At 58.3% G+C, this 19251-nt stretch overlaps 1 protein-coding gene across 2 annotated transcripts in view; it reads right to left on the minus strand.

Moving 5' to 3' along the window:
- Positions 1–1172: 1172 nt before the first annotated feature.
- Positions 1173–19251, minus strand: part of SCUBE1 (signal peptide, CUB domain and EGF like domain containing 1) — a 137141-nt gene continuing 119062 nt past the window's right edge. For both annotated transcript variants that reach the window (XM_066358614.1, XM_066358613.1), the window contains 10 exons: positions 18448–18564; positions 17774–17911; positions 16707–16910; positions 15548–15709; positions 14031–14198; positions 12805–12966; positions 11181–11378; positions 9182–9334; positions 8766–8845; positions 1173–6033 (listed from right to left, as the gene is read on the minus strand). In XM_066358614.1, the coding sequence (XP_066214711.1) occupies positions 5881–6033; positions 8766–8845; positions 9182–9334; positions 11181–11378; positions 12805–12966; positions 14031–14198; positions 15548–15709; positions 16707–16910; positions 17774–17911; positions 18448–18564 (1535 nt within the window). In that variant the 3' untranslated portion in view covers positions 1173–5880. The remainder of the gene's footprint in view (positions 6034–8765; positions 8846–9181; positions 9335–11180; positions 11379–12804; positions 12967–14030; positions 14199–15547; positions 15710–16706; positions 16911–17773; positions 17912–18447; positions 18565–19251) is intronic.

The raw sequence follows: 19251 nt of genomic DNA on the forward strand, positions 1-19251 counted from the left end.
AAGTAAAACGTGGGCCCTGGCCGGGTGGCTCAATGAATAGAGCATTGTCCCAGTGTGCTGAGCTTGTGGGTTTGATCCTGGGCCAGGGCACATATGAGAAGCAATCAATGAGTGCACAATTAATGGAACAACAAGTTGATGCTTCTCTATCTCTCTCCCTTCTCCTCCCTCTCTCCCTTTCTCTCTCTCTCTTTCTCAAATCAATAGAAAAAAAGTTCCTGAACAAAAAAAGAAAAGCGTGGTTACAGTGTCACTCTGTAGGTAGTGATTGCCAAAGCCCAGGACAGCACAGTGGCCTTTACAGAAGCCGGAGGTGAAGGCTGAGGGCACAAGGGTTCAGCTTTCTTGCATCCCCCACCCTTCACTTGGTCCCCCCCTCAGTGTACAGATATCCTGTGTCAGAGTGATGTGCACTGTGTCTGCTCATTCTGATCTCAGTGGAATAAGAAGTTTCCCCGAAGATCTATGTGACCTCTGGACTGAACAACAAAATACCTGGCCCCAGTCAGTGTTCTTTTTACCCCTACTTTTCACCACTGTCGACTGAAGGACCCACACTTTCTAATAAGCATGTGCTGGGACCTGTCAGAGGGCAAGTCAGGGGAGGGGGCACTGGGCATCTCTCCAGGGCGGTGCAAGGCCTGGGCTGGAAGCAGCAAGGCCCTCAGCATGAGTGCTATGCACAACCTTGCTCACCCTGCGGGCTCATTTTAGAATAAAAGTACCACCAGGGAAAAGGCAGAGGCCCATCTTTCTCTGAATGAGCTTCAGCGCTGGTTCTGGAGGGAGGGACTGTCACTAAGTCCCTACTCCCCACCCCCCTTTGCTCTCTCCTCTCTCAGCCTTCATACTCCTTGCCCTGGACACTCTTGTCAGGGCTGACCAGCCTGTCAAATTCAGTATCAACATGTCACAGAGAGATGTTTCCTACTTTGGGATCAGACGGGTTTTGTTTGGACTCTCGGTTCCGTGAATTACTATTGAGCTGGTCACTCAGCCTTCCAGAGTCTCAAGCTTCACATCTGGAGTGCGTTTTAGCCACCCCCGTCTTACAAGGATGTTGTGTGTGCAGTTGGTAAAGGGCTGATCCCAGAGCCAGCCTGGCAAGGGTAGGGAGGACCTCTGGCCCTTCCTGTTAAAACTTGGAGCTTACAGAGAATTTCAGAGGGGAGGTCTCAGGGAAACAAAAGTCCTGTTTTGGGGGGGCCACCTGTGCAGAGTGCTGGGAGGGAGCATGTTATCTGGGCCCTGAGGTGGAGAGGTGACTTGCCTCTGCTGGTGCCCTCTCCCAGAAGCAAGGCAGGCTGGGTAGGGCTGACTCCAGCTTGTGTGGGTGTTGTCGGCCATACAGTAAGTGCAAAGGACTGAGGACTTGCTCCAGGAGGGGCTGGTGACAGGTCTGCGGGGGCTGTAGAGGTCGCCACGGGAGAAGGGGAGCAGTTTGCAGGGGCTTTCAGAAGCCGGGTCCTTCTGCCTTTGGCCTGAATGTTGGCTCTGTGCTGTCGCCCTGGTCAGAGGGTCAGGCTGTCCTCATGTGTATCTTTGGTGAAGAAGAGAGGTCTTGCTATAAGATGCACTTGACCACTTTGACTAACTTCCAAAGATGGAGTAAGAAGGTAAAAAACAAAAAGGAAAGAAAACAGGTGGGGGTTCCTGGGTGACAAGAAGGGAAACTACCTTCCAGAGCACTGGCTGTCCAGGCACAAGCAGCAAGCACAACGTGGAGGCAGAGACTGCTGCCCCGGACAGGTGATCAGGGTCCTCAGGTCCCCAGCCTTGGCCTGTGTGCTCTTGGAGAAGGGTGGCCGCAGCAGGAGGCTGGGCTGGCTGCAGCTTCTCCAACGATGTCCCTCTTGGCATGCAGAGCTGTGTCCCCCACACAGAGCGTCTAGGCTGCCCTGGGGCGCTGGGGGAGGACTGCCTTCTCCTGAGGGGAGTGCTGGGCTCTGCCCTGCCCACCTGGGGGCCCTGGAAGGGGCTGTGGGGTGTTCTGCAGGATGTGGGGAGGGGGAAGATGTTGGGCTTGTTGGGGGGGGGAGTTTCAGGACCCCTTGGACTCTCTTTACCATAAAGATGGACTCTCTAGTTCATCTCTGTAACTAGAGGGGCTTTCCAGGTGATTCTGTCAGCCCCTGGATATGGTCTCTCTCCTTTTCTAGGAGCCTAGCACATAGTAGGTGCTCAGCATACATTTGCTAAATAACCCAACTTAGTTCAGTATCTTATTTTCTAGCTGGTGCGGTGGAGGCGCTGGAATACGCATTCACCCCCCAAAATGTCACTTAAGTACTCGCTAGAGCTCTGGCAGGTTGGGAGCCTCTTGTCCTGGAAGATGGGTGACCTTGGCCATGTCTCTCTGGGAGAATGAGGGTCCAGGTAGGAAACAGGTTTGGGGAGAGGTTCCACCTTCAGGCTTTCAAAGTTAGCCTCTTTGGGCCACTGCAATCGGGGGACTTTTTGGCCTGGGCTTCAGTTCTTCTTTACCTGTGTTCCAAACCAACAATGGCTGGAGGGAAAGCTGTCACCTTGGACCCTTGGGGCTCCTAAGCCTGTCGTCACTATAGTGGTGAGGAGGAGCTGGGGAGGACTGTCCTGGGAGTCAGATCCGGGAAGAATGACGTCACCAGCACTGGCAGAAGGGACTTGGGGTGGGGAGCAGATGGTGGAAAGACTAGACTAGAAAGGTCCAGGAGAGGAGCAAGGCCAGTGCCACACTGCTCCTGCAAGCATCAGGCTCAGGGAAGAGAGTCAGTGTGGGAAAACAAGCCCAATTCAGGGAAGCAGATGAGGTGAGCTTAGCACGCACTGAGGGCTTGGCCGCCACTAAGTCAGACAGAGAAGCCGGTGACGCAGGGCAGAGGGACTTCTTTCAGGCCTGCCGTCCCCGGTGATGGGTGCAGGGGCAACTTGGTTGTCCACTGCCATCGCCACAGAGCTTCTCCTGTTGGCCCAGTGTGATGCTCCGCTAGGGGCAGAACCCTGCTCATCAGAGCCTCCAGGCCTTGGCACCTGCTTTCAGTCTTGGCCAGCGGGCCAGCTTTTGCTTCCAGAAGCTTGCTCCTTAGCTCTTTTCCTTGGAGTTCACTGACTTGGTAGCCACCGAGGTCCGTGCCAGGCACAAGGCAGGCCCTGGCCAGGATTGGTCTGTGGCTGCTCAAGGCTGAGTCCATCCAGGAGTGGGCTGTGTTCCTGGCTCAGCCCCTCCACGTCCTGCTTCTCTTTTGGGCAGCACGGGGCTCCTGTACCCACGGCCTCCGTCCGCCTTCTGGACTCATCACGGGGTCTGCCCTGCTTGGGTCCAGTCCTTTCCCACTCCCTTTTTCTCTCCACCTCCACCTGGAACCAGTTGGAATGGCTACCTGGCGTCAGCGAAACACCACTGGCTTCCACAATGTGGAAAAGTGTAAGAGCCCCAAGCCCCGAGGACTGGGGACAGCTCTGGATTTAACAGGTGGGACCCGCAAGGTCCCCAGCGTGTGGCTGAGGGCTGATACGGCGACTCAGGCCAGACCCCACCTTTGGACTTCGAGTGTCCTCCCTCCAGTGGTGTAAGAGGCGGTTTTACTGGAGAAGGAGGGCTGGATCTGCACTGCGGTTGCTGGCTACCTGTACTCATGAAGGGGTGAGGGGCCCCATATCTAAGTCTGCCCCTGTCCTGCTCTGCCCAGGGACATTGGGCAGGGTCTGACCACAGTGGCGGTGAGGCGGTGGAACATGAGTGGACTCCCATCTAAAGAGCAGGTGGATTGGTGGGTATATGGGGACAACTACCAGAAAACACCCACAGAAGCAGCAAGAAGAGGTCAGAGAGGTGTGAAGTCTTTCTGGTCCTCTTTGGTTTTTCTGGGACAGTTGGAAAAAACACCCCTCCCAGTCACTTCCTCTGGGAGCTGATTGTGGGGACTCATTCTGGAGGACATTGTCTAATTTTCAGGGATAACCAAATGCTTGACAAGGGAAGACAGGCCCCTTTCTGGAAACTAAGACTGGCTTTCAAGGGCTGTGACCAGGGGAAGGGCAGTGTGACCCCGTGAGCCCCTCAGCTGACCCTGAACTACCCACTAGGTGCTGCCCATCCCAGCTTGAGTCGGGCTTTGGCAGAGAAGGAACTGATGGCAGGCAGGCGGGGGCTTGCCACCGCCGAGACTGGTGATGGCAGTGGAAAATCCCTCGTTCCAAGTCCTTTTGTGGACTGTACCATCCATCATGACCTGCCTTGTCACCAAGCCCTGGGTCTCTGAAGACCTCACGCACCTACCTCAACCTTCACCATCTGCAGGGTGCCCTGGACGCTTCTCACGCTGAGCTTGTCACCAGCTGGCCAGCTTGGCTCTGGGCCATGAGAAGGAAACAACCTGGGGGTTGGGGTCATTTTATGGTTCTCCCACGTTTCCTGGAATTCTGAATACCAATACAGACCACTTCCTGTGCTTGTCCTGCACCTGGCGGCCCGCAGTCTCCAGCAAGCGGGCCTCGGCGTGTCAGGTCTGCATGAACTCTGTCCCAGGCACTGGTTTCCTGGCTGAGTGGGACTCCAGGCAAGCTGGTAGAATTCCAAGCTTTTCTCTTCTTTTTTTTTCCCCAGGCGTTTGTTTTTTAAAAAGAGACTCTGAGAAGGAGGCAGCATGGTGCAGCAGCAAGAAGACTACCCCGGATCCACTGCTGCTGTCTGGGGGCTGCCCCTGCCTCCCAGGCCCGTCTCCTTCACAAGGGAAAGGAAGGAGCCACAGTGGCTCTCTCAGGTCCTCTGTGGTCACACAGCCTGCACTCCTGTGGGAAAGGCCTTGTTTCTGGTGGCGTGAGGGCACAGCATGGACCCTAAAGTCATGGCACAGGCCCCTTCCAAAGTTGGCCACTAGGCTCCTGCACCTACAGGAAGGGATTCAAGGGAACCTGCCTTCCACCACGTTCCATCTGAGAGCAACACTCCAGCAAAGCATCGGAACCCAGTTCCCAAAGAGCTTGTATTCCGAAGCATGTCCAGGGCCAGCCTGTCTTGTCTCTAGTCCCGCAGGTTCTGGGCCTCCCATCAAGGGAGGGGCCCGTGAGGGGCCAGTGCCTGGAGAAGCAGTTTGATTGGCCAGGGATGCTGGCAAAGCTGGGGCCTGTGCTGGCCGCTGGGAGATGGTGGGGGTGCAGTATTTACAGCTACTGAGAGAACTTCCCTAAAGTACCCACAAATAGAAGTATATATATATATTTATATTTATATTTATATTTATATATATAATACTTAGACGCTCTATCAAGGGAAAGCACACACCTACAGTTTCCTCCCCAAGCAGCTCTTTTCTGTCCCCTCACAGGATCCTTAGAGCTTAACCACAGGGCAACATGTCTTGGGCCGGTGGCCAGGGGTTCTGCGGGTGTGGACGCCCTGCAGGCATTGGTCTGGCTTATCAAAGCCCTCCAGACGCCCTTACACTCCCTTCTCTCCAAGGTCTGGTTTCTTGCCTCTGATGACACCTCCAAGTGCCTTCTTGGAGATGCTCGTAGCCACTTCTCTCTCTCTCTCTCTCTCTGTCCTACGTGTCTCTTGAAGGGCACACGCTATCTTCCAACGTGTGCCCTGCCAGGACCCACCAGGAGAGGGCGCTCTCGGTGTCCTGAAAATGAACAGGTGGAGGAAGGAGGGAAAGAAAGGCTGCCTTGAGCGATGCTTTCCCACTGAGGCAGCGACAGGAGGAGTGCAGCGAGGCTGGGTCTCTGCCTGGGCGTGGTCTCGCCCTCCACCGCGGTCAGCGTTTCCTGAAGGGCCGCCACCAAGGCCACGTGGAGGCCCATGGGGCCGCCCCCACTTCTGCTGTGGAGGGCAGGTACTCCCTTTTCCCCTCCCCCTCGGGACACTGGCCATCCCCAAGCAGGGCGGCTACACCAGGGTTATTTGTAGGGCCGCAGGAATCGGGACACTTTGGAGCGCAGCAGTTTGATGAAGGACCGTGGGAACATTTCCTTGGACTCCTGGGCTGTGTACTTGAAGTAGTTCTGGGGATGCGCCAGCACATCGAAGAGGGCCTTGATCAGCTTCTTGTCCTGCAAGACATGGCCAGGCAGGGCCAAGATTAGGTGCAGGCCCGCTGGGCTCGAGAACCCTGGCCACTCACCTCTTGAATGCCTGGGGGCCCTGGAAGGGGCTGTGGGGTGTTCTGCAGGATGTGGGGAGGGGGAAGATGTTGGGCTTGTTGGGGGGGGGTTTCAGGACCCCTTGGACTCTCTTTACCATAAATAAGTTTTAGTTTTAATTGGGGGATTTCAGGACCCCACAGACTCTCTTTACCATAAATAATATTTAGTTTTAATTGTCTAAATTATTTATTTTAGAGAGAGAGAGAGAGAGAGAGAGAGACAGGAAGGAAGAGAGATGAGAAGCATCAATTCTGCATTGCGGCACCTTAGTTGTTCATTGATTGCTTTCTCATATGTGCCTTGACCAGGGGGCTACAGCAGACTGAGTGACCCCTTGCTCAAGCCAGCGACCTTGGGCTCAAGCCAGCCACCATGAAATCATGTTGATGATCCTATGCTTAAGCCAGATAAGCCTACACTCAAGCTGGAGACCTTGGGTTTTGAACCTGGGACCTCAGCATCCCAGGTCCACATTCTATCTGCTGTGCCACCACCTGGTCAGGCTAATAGGTTTTTAAAAGATAATCTAATGGGTGAGCATGTGAGATCCTGCTCCCGGGATATGTCAGTTTGGCTCAAATAAACTCATAAAGAATTAAAAAATTTCCATTGGTTTTAACTGTTCGGGTTTCAATAATACTTATTTAATAAGGGTTCTTCTGCAAAATAAAACAGAACAAAGAACATATTGGAATCCAGAAACATACAGCAGAGAGCACAGGCTTTGGAGGCCGACAGCCTTGGGTCTGGAGTGACAGTTCCAGAACACGCTCCCTAGCTGCCTATGCTGGGAAATGGTTCTTCTGCTCCGAAGCTGATTTCCCTCCGTGTGGCGGGGCGGGTCCCTCCTCCCAGGGCTGCGAGGAAGACGAAAGGCCAGGAGAGAAGGGACCCCGGCCCACGCTGGTTCAGTACTGGCACGCTGGGCCCGGTGCCATCCTTAACACGCGGCTCTTGTACAGGCAGATGGGGTCCACACTTGGGCCCTGTCACTTACTAGCTGGACCCTCTCTGAGCCCAGGGCCGTCATCTTTAAAGTGGGGCGACGCAACCCTGAGGAGGCCCTCAGGAGCAGTGTGAGGCCTGGCTGCGGTGTCCCCGAGGGCCCCTGCGGAGCCTCCATGCCTGGCCCACGGCAGGTGCTCGGTGAGGAGCAGCCACCACGCCACAGACTTGATGTCACTCTGTGACTCTGGCCAGGTTTGGCATGTCCCAGCACACACTTGTATTGTCTCTCACACGTGTACATCTACACATCCACAGCCCTGAGGAGCACTCATGAGTCCCTTCTGGGTGCTAGGCGTGGTGCCAGGTGCTGGGGACAGAATGTCCCCCTCGGGGAGGACGGGCACCGAACTCTGTAATCACAGGGCAAACTGAAACGGTAGTGCTGACAGGTGCCCAGGAGGAGGGCCATGTGGCACCCTAAGCAACTGTGACCTGGCCAGGGAGGCCGGGGCAGGTTGCCCCGAGGACAGGAAGCCTGAGCTGAGAGCAGAAGGCTGGGTGGTCATTCACCAAGGAAAGAGGCCGGGGAGAATGTTCTTGAGAGGCCTCGGTGAGCAGAGTGTTGGGGGTGCAGAGACTCTGGACCCCTCCAGAGCAGGCAGCAGCCACGCTGGGCTGGGCCGGGCCCTGATGGCCCAGGTTTTCATCCCAGGAACAGGACACTTCTATTGTGCTCACAAAAATTAGGGGATGTTTTATAGCTTCATATTCATTTTGAAATATCCCCTAGTTTTTGTGAGCAGTATAGTTCTGAAGAGCTGCTCCTGGCCATAGGGTGGAGTGGGGCAGAGGGCCAGGGTGGTGGAGGATGGGTGAGGAGGAGAGAGCTGAGCATTTTCTACAGGATGACCCTCCGGTTCCCACTCAGCAGCTGTGCCTTCCTGTGGAGGAGGAGGAGCTTCGAGCCCGAGGGAGACCTCTGGTCTTCCCTGCGGGATGCAGCAGGGCAAACCTCTCAACTTATAAGCTGCCTGTGTGTGCAGAGAGTGACAGGCCTGGAGGATCTCAGTGCTGTGAGCGGTGCCTATTTCTCAGTGGGGGAGGGGGTGCTCAGAGTGCCTGCAGGGCCACCCAGCTGGGAGCATGGCAGTCTGCAAACTGGCCGACCCCAGGTTTGCCCTCCGGGCTGGAGGTGCTGTCTGCAGAGGCCTAGTCTAGGCAGACCCCTGGTCAGTCGTGGTGAGGACCCAGGGCCCTAACCTGCACAATCCCCACTGCCTGATGGACCCAGCACCATCATGACAAGGTGGCCCTATTTCTCAGGGCCATGAACAGGATGCGGAGGGAGTTGTTCCCCAGGCTGTGCTGGATTCCACTGGCATTACGGTACCGCCCTGCCTGAGCCCCCTCACTTCAAAGCTCAGGACAGTGGAGCTGAGCTGGTAAGGAGCTCACCCGAGGACAGTCCCCAGGTCTGGGGCTGGACCCCACAGAGAGCTTGCTTTCGACGCCCTGGTCTGGCAGGATAGAGGTGCCAGCCTCAGACCTGCCCCAGGGCCCCTTGGGCCCCACCACTTGTCACCACCCTCCTCCTCTTAGTCTCTGGGGGGCTGGGCCAGGATGGCCCTGGATGGCCACAGGCCCCTGTCCTGGGATTACATGGGCCCCTTCTCACAAAGAAGCTCACTCACCTTCAAAATTTCCTGGTGATTCTCCGAGGCATAGAGCCGTCCGTCGCGAACGATGTCCTCTATTAACTGCTGGTAGTCCTCTGCGCACCGCGGGAAGGAAGGAAGGGGAGGGCTCCAGACCCGCCCGCGGCCCTCTCTTCTGCAGCCTCTGCCCTCCATGCTGTTGAGCCCACCACCCAAATTGTTCTCCTTGAGGTCTGGCTAGCTAGAAAACCCCTATGCAGTCCTCAAAACCCTGCATGGCAGTACCTTGTGCTGAAGCCCATGGACTGCACTAACTGCTCCTTCATCTGTGCCTCGGTCCCATTGGGCCTGTTCCCCTCCCGCAGGCTGGAGCACCCTAAGGCTGGGGATGTGTGATTCGGCTCTGTGTGCCCATGGCCGGCCTGGGCTGGGTGCAGTGTGGCTGTACTTACCATCGTAGGTGACATAGGGCACTTGGAAGCCTTTGCCGCTGTTGCCTTCATTGGATTTGAACTGGATCCAGAGCTTCCGGGAGCGGGAAGTGAAGGCGATGGGCCTCTCATAGGTCTGGCAGGTCTCATAGGTGGTGATAGATGTGGGCGAGGCTGGAGGGGAAGATACACCGTGGGTCCTCTCACCTGGCCCACCCTCCTCCTGGGGCTGCCCTCTCCTTACCCAGCCAGCCTCCCAGCACCCACAGGGCCACTGCTCCAGCCTCCAGCTCTCCAGTCTGTGCACTTCCTCCCTCTGCTCAGGTGCCCCTCCCACCCTCAACCCCAGTTCCTACTTGTCCTTTTGAGCACACCTCCACACCCCCTTCTCCAGGAAGCCTCCCTGACTGCTCCATCCTCCCTACCACGTGCCTGTCTGCTCTTCTGCTCTGGTGAGCCTTTATTATAGCCTCTCTCTGTAGGGTTGTCACTGTCTCCCTGCCACCTGCTCCTCAGGGACAGGGTTCATGCCTGCACCCCTCACAGAGTCAGGGGTGTGGTGTAGGGCCAGACTTGGGAAGTGCACCTCCCCTGTGAGGGTCTGGAGTGCCCCACCTCCTCGCTGCTCCTTTGGGAGCCTTCCCGAGGTGCCCTCGAGGCAGGAGAGGCTGGCTCCCCAGAACTCAGCCCGGTGTGCCGGAGTGCAGGGAGCAGGGGAGGCTGGGGGCTGCTGGCGAGTGTGAGCAGGGAAAATGGTCCCAAGCTGGGCTTCGAGTTTCCATGGGCTCCTGGGCAGCTCCTGGCCCACTGGGTCCTCAGTCCTGCTGTTCGAACACTGGGGCTTTTTGCCTCATCAGCTACACTGAGTGGGAGATGGTAACAAGGACCGGGCAGCACAAAGGGGCTTGGACTTCCACTCCTTGCACCGATCTCTGTGTATCAGAGACAGTCTCAGCCCAGCTGGGCAGGTGTGTTCTTGTGTCTGTCTGTGTCCTCCTCCTTCCCCAACCCTGACTGGGAGCTTGCTCCCTGTGGGCACTGCTGCCCCACAATAGCACGCACTGTAAGGAATTAGCCTGGTCACTGGGGGACTCAAGGCCATCTCTGCCTTTCTGGCTGCTGTGGCTATCTGGGCTCACACCTGCCCTCACCCACACTGACAGGCTGCTAGTCGCCTGGAGTCTCACCACAAGCCCCTGAAGGGGGTGATGAGCCAGGAGGCTGGGGCTCATGGAGGGAACAGGATGGGCTGTCTGACACTGGGTGTCTTGTGTATGGGCACAGACTGGACCTCTGTTCCCCTTCCTCCAGCTTCAGAGAGAGAAGGCTATGGAGGAGGGGTCACTCCCGGGGTCTCACTCTGGGTGGTATGGCAGGGCAAGGAGTGACAACAGAGATAAGAGATTGGTCTGTGGTTAGTGTTGAGACCAGGCCTGACCAGGTCCTGATTTCCATGGTTGGGGCACATATGATGTTTTCCAGACCATTCCATAGACCTCTAGGAAGCCCACTTCACACAGTCAGACAGAAGTAGATTTAAACCCCGCCCCGAGAAGCGGGGGGTGACAAGTGTGGGCGTGTGGCCTAGGCCTTGCCTTTATTTATTTATTTATTTTTAATTTCCTGGAAACGGGGAGAGACAGTCAGACAGACTCCCGCATGCGCCCGACCGGGATCCACCCGGCACGCCCACCAGGGGCGACGCTCTGCCCACCAGGGGGCGATGCTCTGCCCCTACGGGGCGTCACTCTGCCACGACCAGAGCCACTCTAGCGCCTGGGGCAGAGGCCAAGGAGCCATCCCCAGCGCCCGGGCCATCTTTGCTCCAATGGAGCCTTGGCTGCGGGAGGGGAAGAGAGAGACAGAGAGGAAGGAGGGGGGTGGGGGTGGAGAAGCAAATGGGCGCTTCTCCTATGTGCCCTGGCCGGGAATCGAACCCAGGTCCCCCGCACACCAGGCTGACGCTCTACCACTGAGCCAACTGGCCAGGGCCTAGGCCTTGCCTTTGATCTGCACGTACCACTCTTCCGCATGACTAGGACGTCACCGCACTCGTCCTCGATGGGCAGGAAGATCTCGGGGACCACGATGAGGATCCTGCGCTTGGGGGGCGGTGAGATGTGCCACACACACTCTGCGTTGGCCGGGTAGTCGCCAGGGTAGTTGGGGGACTCGATGTAGCCCGTGTAGTCGCCAAGCTCGCCGCCGCAGTGCTGGTCTGCGGGCACCATGCCCATGGGCCTAGTCAGGCCCAGCTGACCTTGGAGGCTGGCAGGTGCTCTGAACCCGCCTCGGCCCACCTCCACCTGGCCCTCGGCCCCAGCCAGCCAGGCCCTGAGCTAGTCTTCCCTTGGGGACCCCCTGCCCAGCTGCCCTCAGCGGGACAGCAGGCCCCTGTTTGTGCTGGTTCTTCGAGGCTCAGCGAGCATGTCCTTACTGGGCGCCCTCGGCTACCCACCCAGTCTCTGAGGCTGGGCCTCGTCCAGGCCTCCTGCCTGAGCCGCCTGCCCCTCTGGCCGGCACCCTCAGTGTCCCTGCAGCTGCCAGAGCGCAAGCGAACCCCGACCTCCCTGTCTCCACTCCCTCACTCAACACTGCTGCGTGCCCACCAGGCGCCAGGGAGGCTGAGGAATGAGAAAAGAGACACATTCCCCCCTCCTCCCCTTTTAGCTCAGCCATGTATCCCTGAAGAGGGCAAACCTGACATTTTTTATGAGCTATGTGGTTCCAAGCCTCAATCTTATATAGAAAGTTACCTTCATTAAGCAAAGAGAATTGAATGTAAATATTGGATATATAGAATAGTCTCATACATTTTCATTTAAAAATCCTCCTCTTACAGCAAAGTTTCCGGGGAACATTTCATTCCCACCTTCTCATTCCAGAAGCTTCCGTCCCACTTTGTTTCCCTACTTTTACTCATTAGGGTGTTTAGAGCCCTGTCTCTGCTGAGCTCCACCCGTGCCTGCTCTTCTGCCCCCGGAGGCTGCGAGCCCAGCTCGAGACAGCCCTCGGCAGAAGGGACAGGTGTCCACCTCCAGGATTTGAGCCCCTTCAGGAGCCCTCAGGCAGTTCCAAACACGATCAGCGGGCCAGGAAGGGGTTCACTGGCTGGAAATTGGGTCGGGAAAGGGTAAAATACCAGAACCTATGCACCAAAGGACTCTGAAAAATGAATAAAAAATACTGAAAATAAAGCTAGCACCCGTTTTGATAGGCCCAAATGACTTGGTAAGTGTGGCCCAGGACATGCTCTCCTTCCCTCATTGTCTGATGTTGCCTCCATGTCTGTGGCTGGATTAAGTTTCTCATAGACATAAGCAGGCGCTTGGGATTTTCTTCATGTCCACACCAAGCACATCTAGCATCCTGTTGCCTGTGGCTCAGGTGGTCTGGGTCTCATCCACTTGGCTAGACCCCGTACCTTCACAACGGCAGCCCTGGCCTGGCCCAGAGGCGCAGGCCTCCCGGTGAGTGACAGAACTGATGATCGCTGGGCGCAATCAGTGCTCTGCAGAGCGGGCCAAGCTGGGAAGTCTCCACACCTGGGGGCTCTAGATGGACGCCCTTGCCCACGGCCCCTCACAGTGCCCTGGCCCCTCCCAGAGCTCCGGCCCCCAGGCCCTGGGAAGAGAAGCACCTACTTTTGCAGTGTGTAACGTTGGTGGAGCCATCGAAGTCGGTGCTGGTGTTGCCTGGGCAGGTGATGCAGTGGTTCTGGCCGAACTCGGGCTGGTAGGCGCCGATGGGGCAGCGGATGCACCGGTGGGTGGTGGTGTTGTAGTGGTGGCCGGGGGAGCAGTGCACTGTGGGGGAGGAGGGCACTGGTGAGCAGGGTGGGGCCATTCTCCCGTGGCCTCTCTGCCCCCGACGTCTCAGCACAGAGCTCAAGGCTCTTCTCCACTGCGCGGTATCCTCCCGCCACCGATGTGCAGGCCAACCCCTCTGTTTCCTGATCTTGTCCACAGCGGTGCAGAGAGCTCGCGGACCTCCGAGGTCTGAGCTGGGGTGAGCACACTGAGTCCTGCCCCAAGCCCAACATCCGGCTCGGGGTGCCGGGTGTGTTGCAGGGGGAATGAACGGGGAGGATGTCAGCCCAGGTGTGGAGTCCTCCAAGGGGCGAACTGAGCTGAGATCTGGGCTCCAGCAGGGCCGGATCCTGCAGCCTGTAGGCCACCTGAGGGGAGCACTGCTCGGGAGCAGTAAAGGGGACAGTCTGACTGAATGGTGGGGGTTCAGGGAAGAATGGGGGAACAGGAGGATGAGTCCCGAAACTTTGGACAAGGTTAACGGTCAAGAGGAGGAAACCTGGCAGGAGCTGAGGGAAGGGAGGCTTCCCCTTCTTCAGAACGGAGGGCTCAGAGCAGTCCCTGTGTTCACTAGCACCTCATCCGGACATCAGGGAGAGAGCTGCCCCTAAAGTGTGTCTGAGGGTGTGTGAGGGGGGGAGCAGGGGTGTCTGTGGGTCAGTGGAGAGTGAGGCCTAGGGTGGGAGGGGGGCTGGTGACCGTGGAGGGGAGGAGTGGCTGGACTGCAGGCCCAGCAGCCCTGCAGGGAGGGTCTTCAGTTAAGGTGAAACCCTGAGTTCACCCCACTGTCCCTGCTGCCTCCTGCACTTCTTCACCCCCCCCCCCTCCAGTGCCCAGGGGAGCCAGAGGCTCCCCCTTGTGGCTCTGGGGACGCAGAGCTCCAGACTACCTATAAGCCTTGTGCTGGGCCCCTGCTGTCCGGTCCTAGTGTGTGGCACAGTGCTGGCTACCAACATCTCCCGCCTGATGGCTCCACCAGACCCGGGAGGTGTGCCAGGGAGGAAACGGTCCCTGGGCAGCTCGATTGGCCCGTGCCTGAGGGGTGAGTGGGGCGCCCTCACCTTTGGCCTCACAGTCCTGGAAGGAGGCTGTGCCCTCATGCTTGGTCAGCAGCCCTCCTCCGCAGGGGAAGCAGCCGGTGCGCCCGGGCTCAGGCTGGTATGTGCCCACGGGGCAGGCCTGGCAGGGCCGGAAGCCGTCAGCAGAGAAGGAGCCAGGAGGGCACTGGCCTGGAAGACAGAGGTCATGGCTCACTGAGGCGGGCAGGGGGTGCCCAGTCCAGGCCCTGCTCTCAGCCCTCATCAGCCCGTGGGAAGGGCACCAGGCACCGAGATTGTGGGTAAATGGGGGGAGAAAGCCTGGGTTGCCCAAGGTCTGGCCCCTAGTTTGTGGCTGCTTGGGTCTCATGCACCGTGTGGCCTTGGCCAGGCCTGGCTTTCCTTCTCCCACCAGCAAGAAGAGCAAGAGGCCTTGCTGCTGAGCTGGGAAGTGTGGGCCCCCCAGGTGCAGATGGGAGGTGGCAGGAGGTCATTTATTCCATGGGACACTCCCTAGAGGGCAGGCTGCACCAGGGCTTTCCAGGAGGAACGGGGCTCTTGAGCTCCAGGCTGATGCTGCCTTGCCAGTCTGTCTGCAGGGCTGGGCCAGAGCAGGGGGAAGAGGGTCTGTGAGGTCCCCCAGGGCACAGCAGGGACAAAGGGAGGGGACAACACATTCCAGCAGGAAGGCAGGAGGGAGAGTGCATTCCGCATTGAGAGAGAGCTGGTTAGTGCCCTCAGCCCAGACCTGAATTCTCTGCTCCCACCAGTGGCCACTCTGAGCTAACAGGCACGAGCCCCACTGGGGGCAGAGACTGCACTCATGGCGGGGCCATGGGCCAGAGGGTAGCCAGTGGCCTATACAACTCAGGTCTGGGCTCTGACCTCTTCTGTCCCTGGAAAAGGCTGCAGGTCTCTACCACCCTACAGGCACACCTTTCCCTGCCCATTCCCCTGGTGGTCCCCACCTGGGAAGGTAGGCTGATGGGGGAGGGGCTCTGAGCCCGCTTCACAGATGAGGTTTAAGTGGGATAGTAAATGGAAAAGCTCTATGCAAACCAAACTATGCTTGGTAAGTTGACCAAGGGCTTTCTAAACCATCTACAGGGCGAACTGCGAAACTCTCTGTGTGGAACAGGTCATGCCCAAGTACAGGGCACACTCCACAAAGCACTTCTGTGGTGATGGAGCTCTCTGCAAAATGTACTATGTTTGGTCAACCAGAAACCATGCATCTCCACCACAACCACAAGCTGATCTGTAAATGAGTAAGTTTGTAAATTGTTAAATCCTTCCCAAACTGCAGGCTGCATATGTGCAGCCCCGTGCCTGTAACTGTGGTGGCCACTGACACGTGGACGCTGTGGGTGTGCAGTGTGCTGCACAGGTAAGTGTGGCTGCACAGGTCAGCACAGGCTCTGGAAACGGCAGAACTTTACGAAACGCTGCAAGGCTTCGGGCCTTTGCTTTGGGAGCCTCGGTAGAGATGGAGGTGCCCATCCCTGCCCCGGCCCCTCCTTCCAGGCTGGACCCACACTTGCCTCCGCATTCAGACACGTTGCGGGCACCAGCCAGGCCGAGCCCGTCACTGCTGGGGCACGGAGTGCAGCTGAGCTGGCCATCCCCATCCTGGTAGGTCCCTGGTGTACACGGCACACAGTGGCCAGAATCTCCGCTGAAGTAAGTGCCGGGCTCACAGGCCACTGCGGAGGCAAAGAGGGGAGATTGTTGCTGGCCGGTGGTCTGTCTCCTGGTGCTTCAAGTCCAGGCTCTGTCCTACCAGACAGGGCATAGCCTTCGTCCCTGTGGCTCAGAGAGCATATAGTGGCCCAGATCCATCCCAGAAGGGCCAGAGGTAGGAGCCGGGCAGGGCCACCTGTGAGAACCCTGGAGGCCGACCTGGCCTCCTGCCCCTGCTGGTTGCTCCTGCTCAGGCTCCTCTGCAGGCTCCTCCACCTCCGCCTCCTCGCAGATACTGTGGTCCAGGCGCCACCAGGACCTCTGTGCGCTCTCCGTCCTCATCCTGCTCTCCAGCTCTGAGCCCTCGGCTTGTGTAACAACTGCCTCCTGCACGGGTCACAGTCGTTTCATCCCAACCGGCTGCCCTGCTCTCCCCTGCCCGTGCCTGTGTGGTGGGAGCCGACGCCGGGAGTATTCGCGTGGGGGAGTCTGAGTGAAGGAGCATGGGAGTTCTATGTTCTGTCTGGCAATGTTTTGGAAAGTTTGAGTTGATTTTAAAGTATGTGATTAGAAAGAAAGGAATCACAGTGAATGGGAGCTCTGCCTGCCTCACTGCCTGAGCCAGCCCCCCCCACCCTGGCACTCCTAAGCTCCCTTCTCCAGTAGCCCCCCCAGTTACCCTCTGGCCCAGCCTGTGCTTTGTGCTCCAGATTTGGGGTGAGACATGAGTGGCTCAGGCTAAAAAGTGCAGCCAAAGCTTTCCATCCATGTCCCCACCAGGACTCCGCAGAGCAGAAAGTGATCCCACCTCTACCCGAGATGCCAAACCCTCATGTCGTCCTCGAAGCCCCTTTCTCCCTAGTGTCCCTCTGCAAGTGAGCCTGGAGTCTCTGACCCTCCCAAAGTGTCTGGGCCTCAGGCTGTGTCCCCTCCTGATGTGTCTGTCTCCCTTGTGTGCTGTTTCCCCAGCCACACGTGGGAGGAAGGACAGAGAAAGTGGCCGTGGGCAGGGGGACTCACCACACTTGCTGTCCTGGAGCACTTGGCCTGTGCCACACGTCCCCTGGCTCTCCGGGACCTTGGCCGGCTGCTGGGCCACCTCGTACTCAGTGCCTGCGACCTGGACGGAGAAGTGCTGCCGGCTGATGGCCTTGCGCAGCGTCCTGATGGCAGCCTGCAAGCTCTGCTCTGCTCGCTTCCGCAGGCAGTCTGCCTCGCAGGTGTCTGCAGGGGCGGGAGAGGCCGTCACTCACAGCCCACGTGGTTGCCTCTTCCCAGGCTTCCCTCCACCGGGCACCGCATGGGGCCGGCTGCTGCTCAGAGCCCATTCTTGCAGCTGCCCTGGGGCACGGCAGCATTGCCGTGTCCATCTGACAGGTGGGGAGACTGAGGCTCCCAGAGGTGTGACCTGCCCAAGGCCACACAGCAGATCTGAGTGGAAACCAGGCCTCTGCCACTGCAGCCCATCACTTCCCCAGGGCACAACTCACTGATGGAGGCTCCTCCCTGCCACTCAAATACTCCTGAGGTTGCCATTGTTGCCAGGAGAATGTCCAGCACTCTGGACTTGAATCGCAGGACCCTCATGGCATGGCCTGTGGACCAGAGTCTGGTCCCTGTGTTCCAGTGTCCAGGAGTTGGGCACATACAGCCCACATCTGTTCACAAATCTCAACTCCTCTGTCACAACTCAGCACCCGTCCACAGCCAAGAGGAGGTGCTGGTGTGAAATACAGACCAGAAGGATGATCCCCTCTGGAATTTGGGAAGACGGGTCTTTGGCTGTGAGTATCCGTGCTTCCAGGCCCCAGTGAGGTGGGGAGTGGTGGGGGAACAGTGCTGTCCCCATGGGCCCTTAACCCCGCTCCTCTCACGACTCTAGGCCCCCTCTTCCATTCTGGCTACAGGCCGCAGCTCTGCCAGTTCCCCGCTTGCCAGGCCGGCTTCCACCTCCAGCAGCCATGGCTGGGGGTGGGGGGAACCCAGTGTCCCGCCAACAGACCCTCTGCCAACAGACCCTCCGCCACCCTCCCAATGCACTGTCCTCCCTACGCCCTCAGCAGTCCACGAGGGAACCCCTCACCTACCTGAGACCTCTTCCATCTTTGTCTCAACCTCGAACTCTGCTGTGATGTGGGTCACTTCCTTGGATGGGGACTTTCGGCCACGGCGCCTCTTCTTGGAGGAGTCACACTTGAGGGTCACGAAGGTCAGGCTGCAGTTTTCTGGACAAGGAAAGGACTGCTGTGGCAAGGTGGCACAGGGCAGGGAGCAGGGCACTACCTAGCCGTGCACACAGATGGCTGTTGTCAAGGGTCCCCTTTGCCTAATCATTGCAGGTGCAGATGGGGAAGCTGAGGCTGGAGAAGGCCAGGCTGGCTCGAGGTTCCATCAGGGCTGGTGGCTGAGCCAACCCCACCTAGCCCTCTGGGCCTGTGCAGAGCGGCCCTGCACACAATTCCAGGGCAGCTCAGCTTGGGCAGCTCGGATCTCGGCACCTGCTGAGTGTGGAGCTCGAGCTGGGTTTGAGAGCGGTCCTAAGGTGTTTGGCAGTCCTCATGGAAACAGCTGAGATGCTTCCCTCCTGGCCCCTTCTCAGCAAGCTGTCCCGTTACTCCCTGGCCTGGACGTCCTCCTTGGCCGCCCTTGCTGAAGAACTCCACTCTTGTGGACCCAGCCCTGCTGGACCCTGGCCCCCAGCTGCTAGACGCTGGGACCCCCACTGTCCCCTGAGGGGTTGCACCAGGGGCAGCCCACTCACCCAGCAGCAGCTGTCTCAGGGCCTCCTTTGCTTGTTCCCGGCTGCGGGGCTGAAGGTGGCACTTGGCATCTCGGATCTTGAAGCGGGCCTTCTGCCTGATGGGGGTGGCAGGGACACCTGGGGAAAGCCAAAGCCCCCCCAGGTGGTGGCCTCTTCTGTGGGCAGGGAGGTGGGCAGGGGCCCGAGTGTAAGGGGCTGCCAGGGGGACACACCCACCAGGAGCTGGGGTGGGGTCCCTCTGCTGCCCCACTTCTCCCCTTGCAAGGCCTAAAAAAGGCAAAAGTGTGGGTGGTAAGGTCAAGCTCAAGTCAGGGGCCAGAATCTTCTGTGGAGGAGGAAAGGGAGGCCTGTCCCCTCAACCGAAAGCCAGCTCACAGGGCCTGAGTGTTCAGGAAAGGGGGCAGAGGACAGAGGGAAGCAAGGAAGGGAAGGGGGGGACTAATACAGACACCCAGGCCATGGCTTCCTTTGAAGAGCAAACCAGAGCCCCTTAGACTAAGGAATGCCACATCAGATGCTCAGAGTCACACCGTGAATGTGTTAGACATACACAGGTGCACCCATGTCACCGAAGCCAGCATCCTGACTAGGGAAAGGTGAAGACACAACCTCAGCTCCTGCTGGTGGGGTGGCTGCCTGTGCTGTGCTGACCGGGACCTGGGCCATCGTCCCAAAAGGCACGGAGTGATGTGCCTCCGGCACTTCTAGGGCAGGGTCTCCCAGGGCAGCTATGACTCGGGAGCTTTTAGAACCTAAGGCCACAGCAGGGGTGACTCAGGCCACTGAAACAGAGCCCTGTAAACT

This window comes from Saccopteryx leptura, chromosome 1, assembly GCF_036850995.1.
Source record: "Saccopteryx leptura isolate mSacLep1 chromosome 1, mSacLep1_pri_phased_curated, whole genome shotgun sequence".
Lineage (NCBI taxonomy): Eukaryota > Metazoa > Chordata > Mammalia > Chiroptera > Emballonuridae > Saccopteryx > Saccopteryx leptura.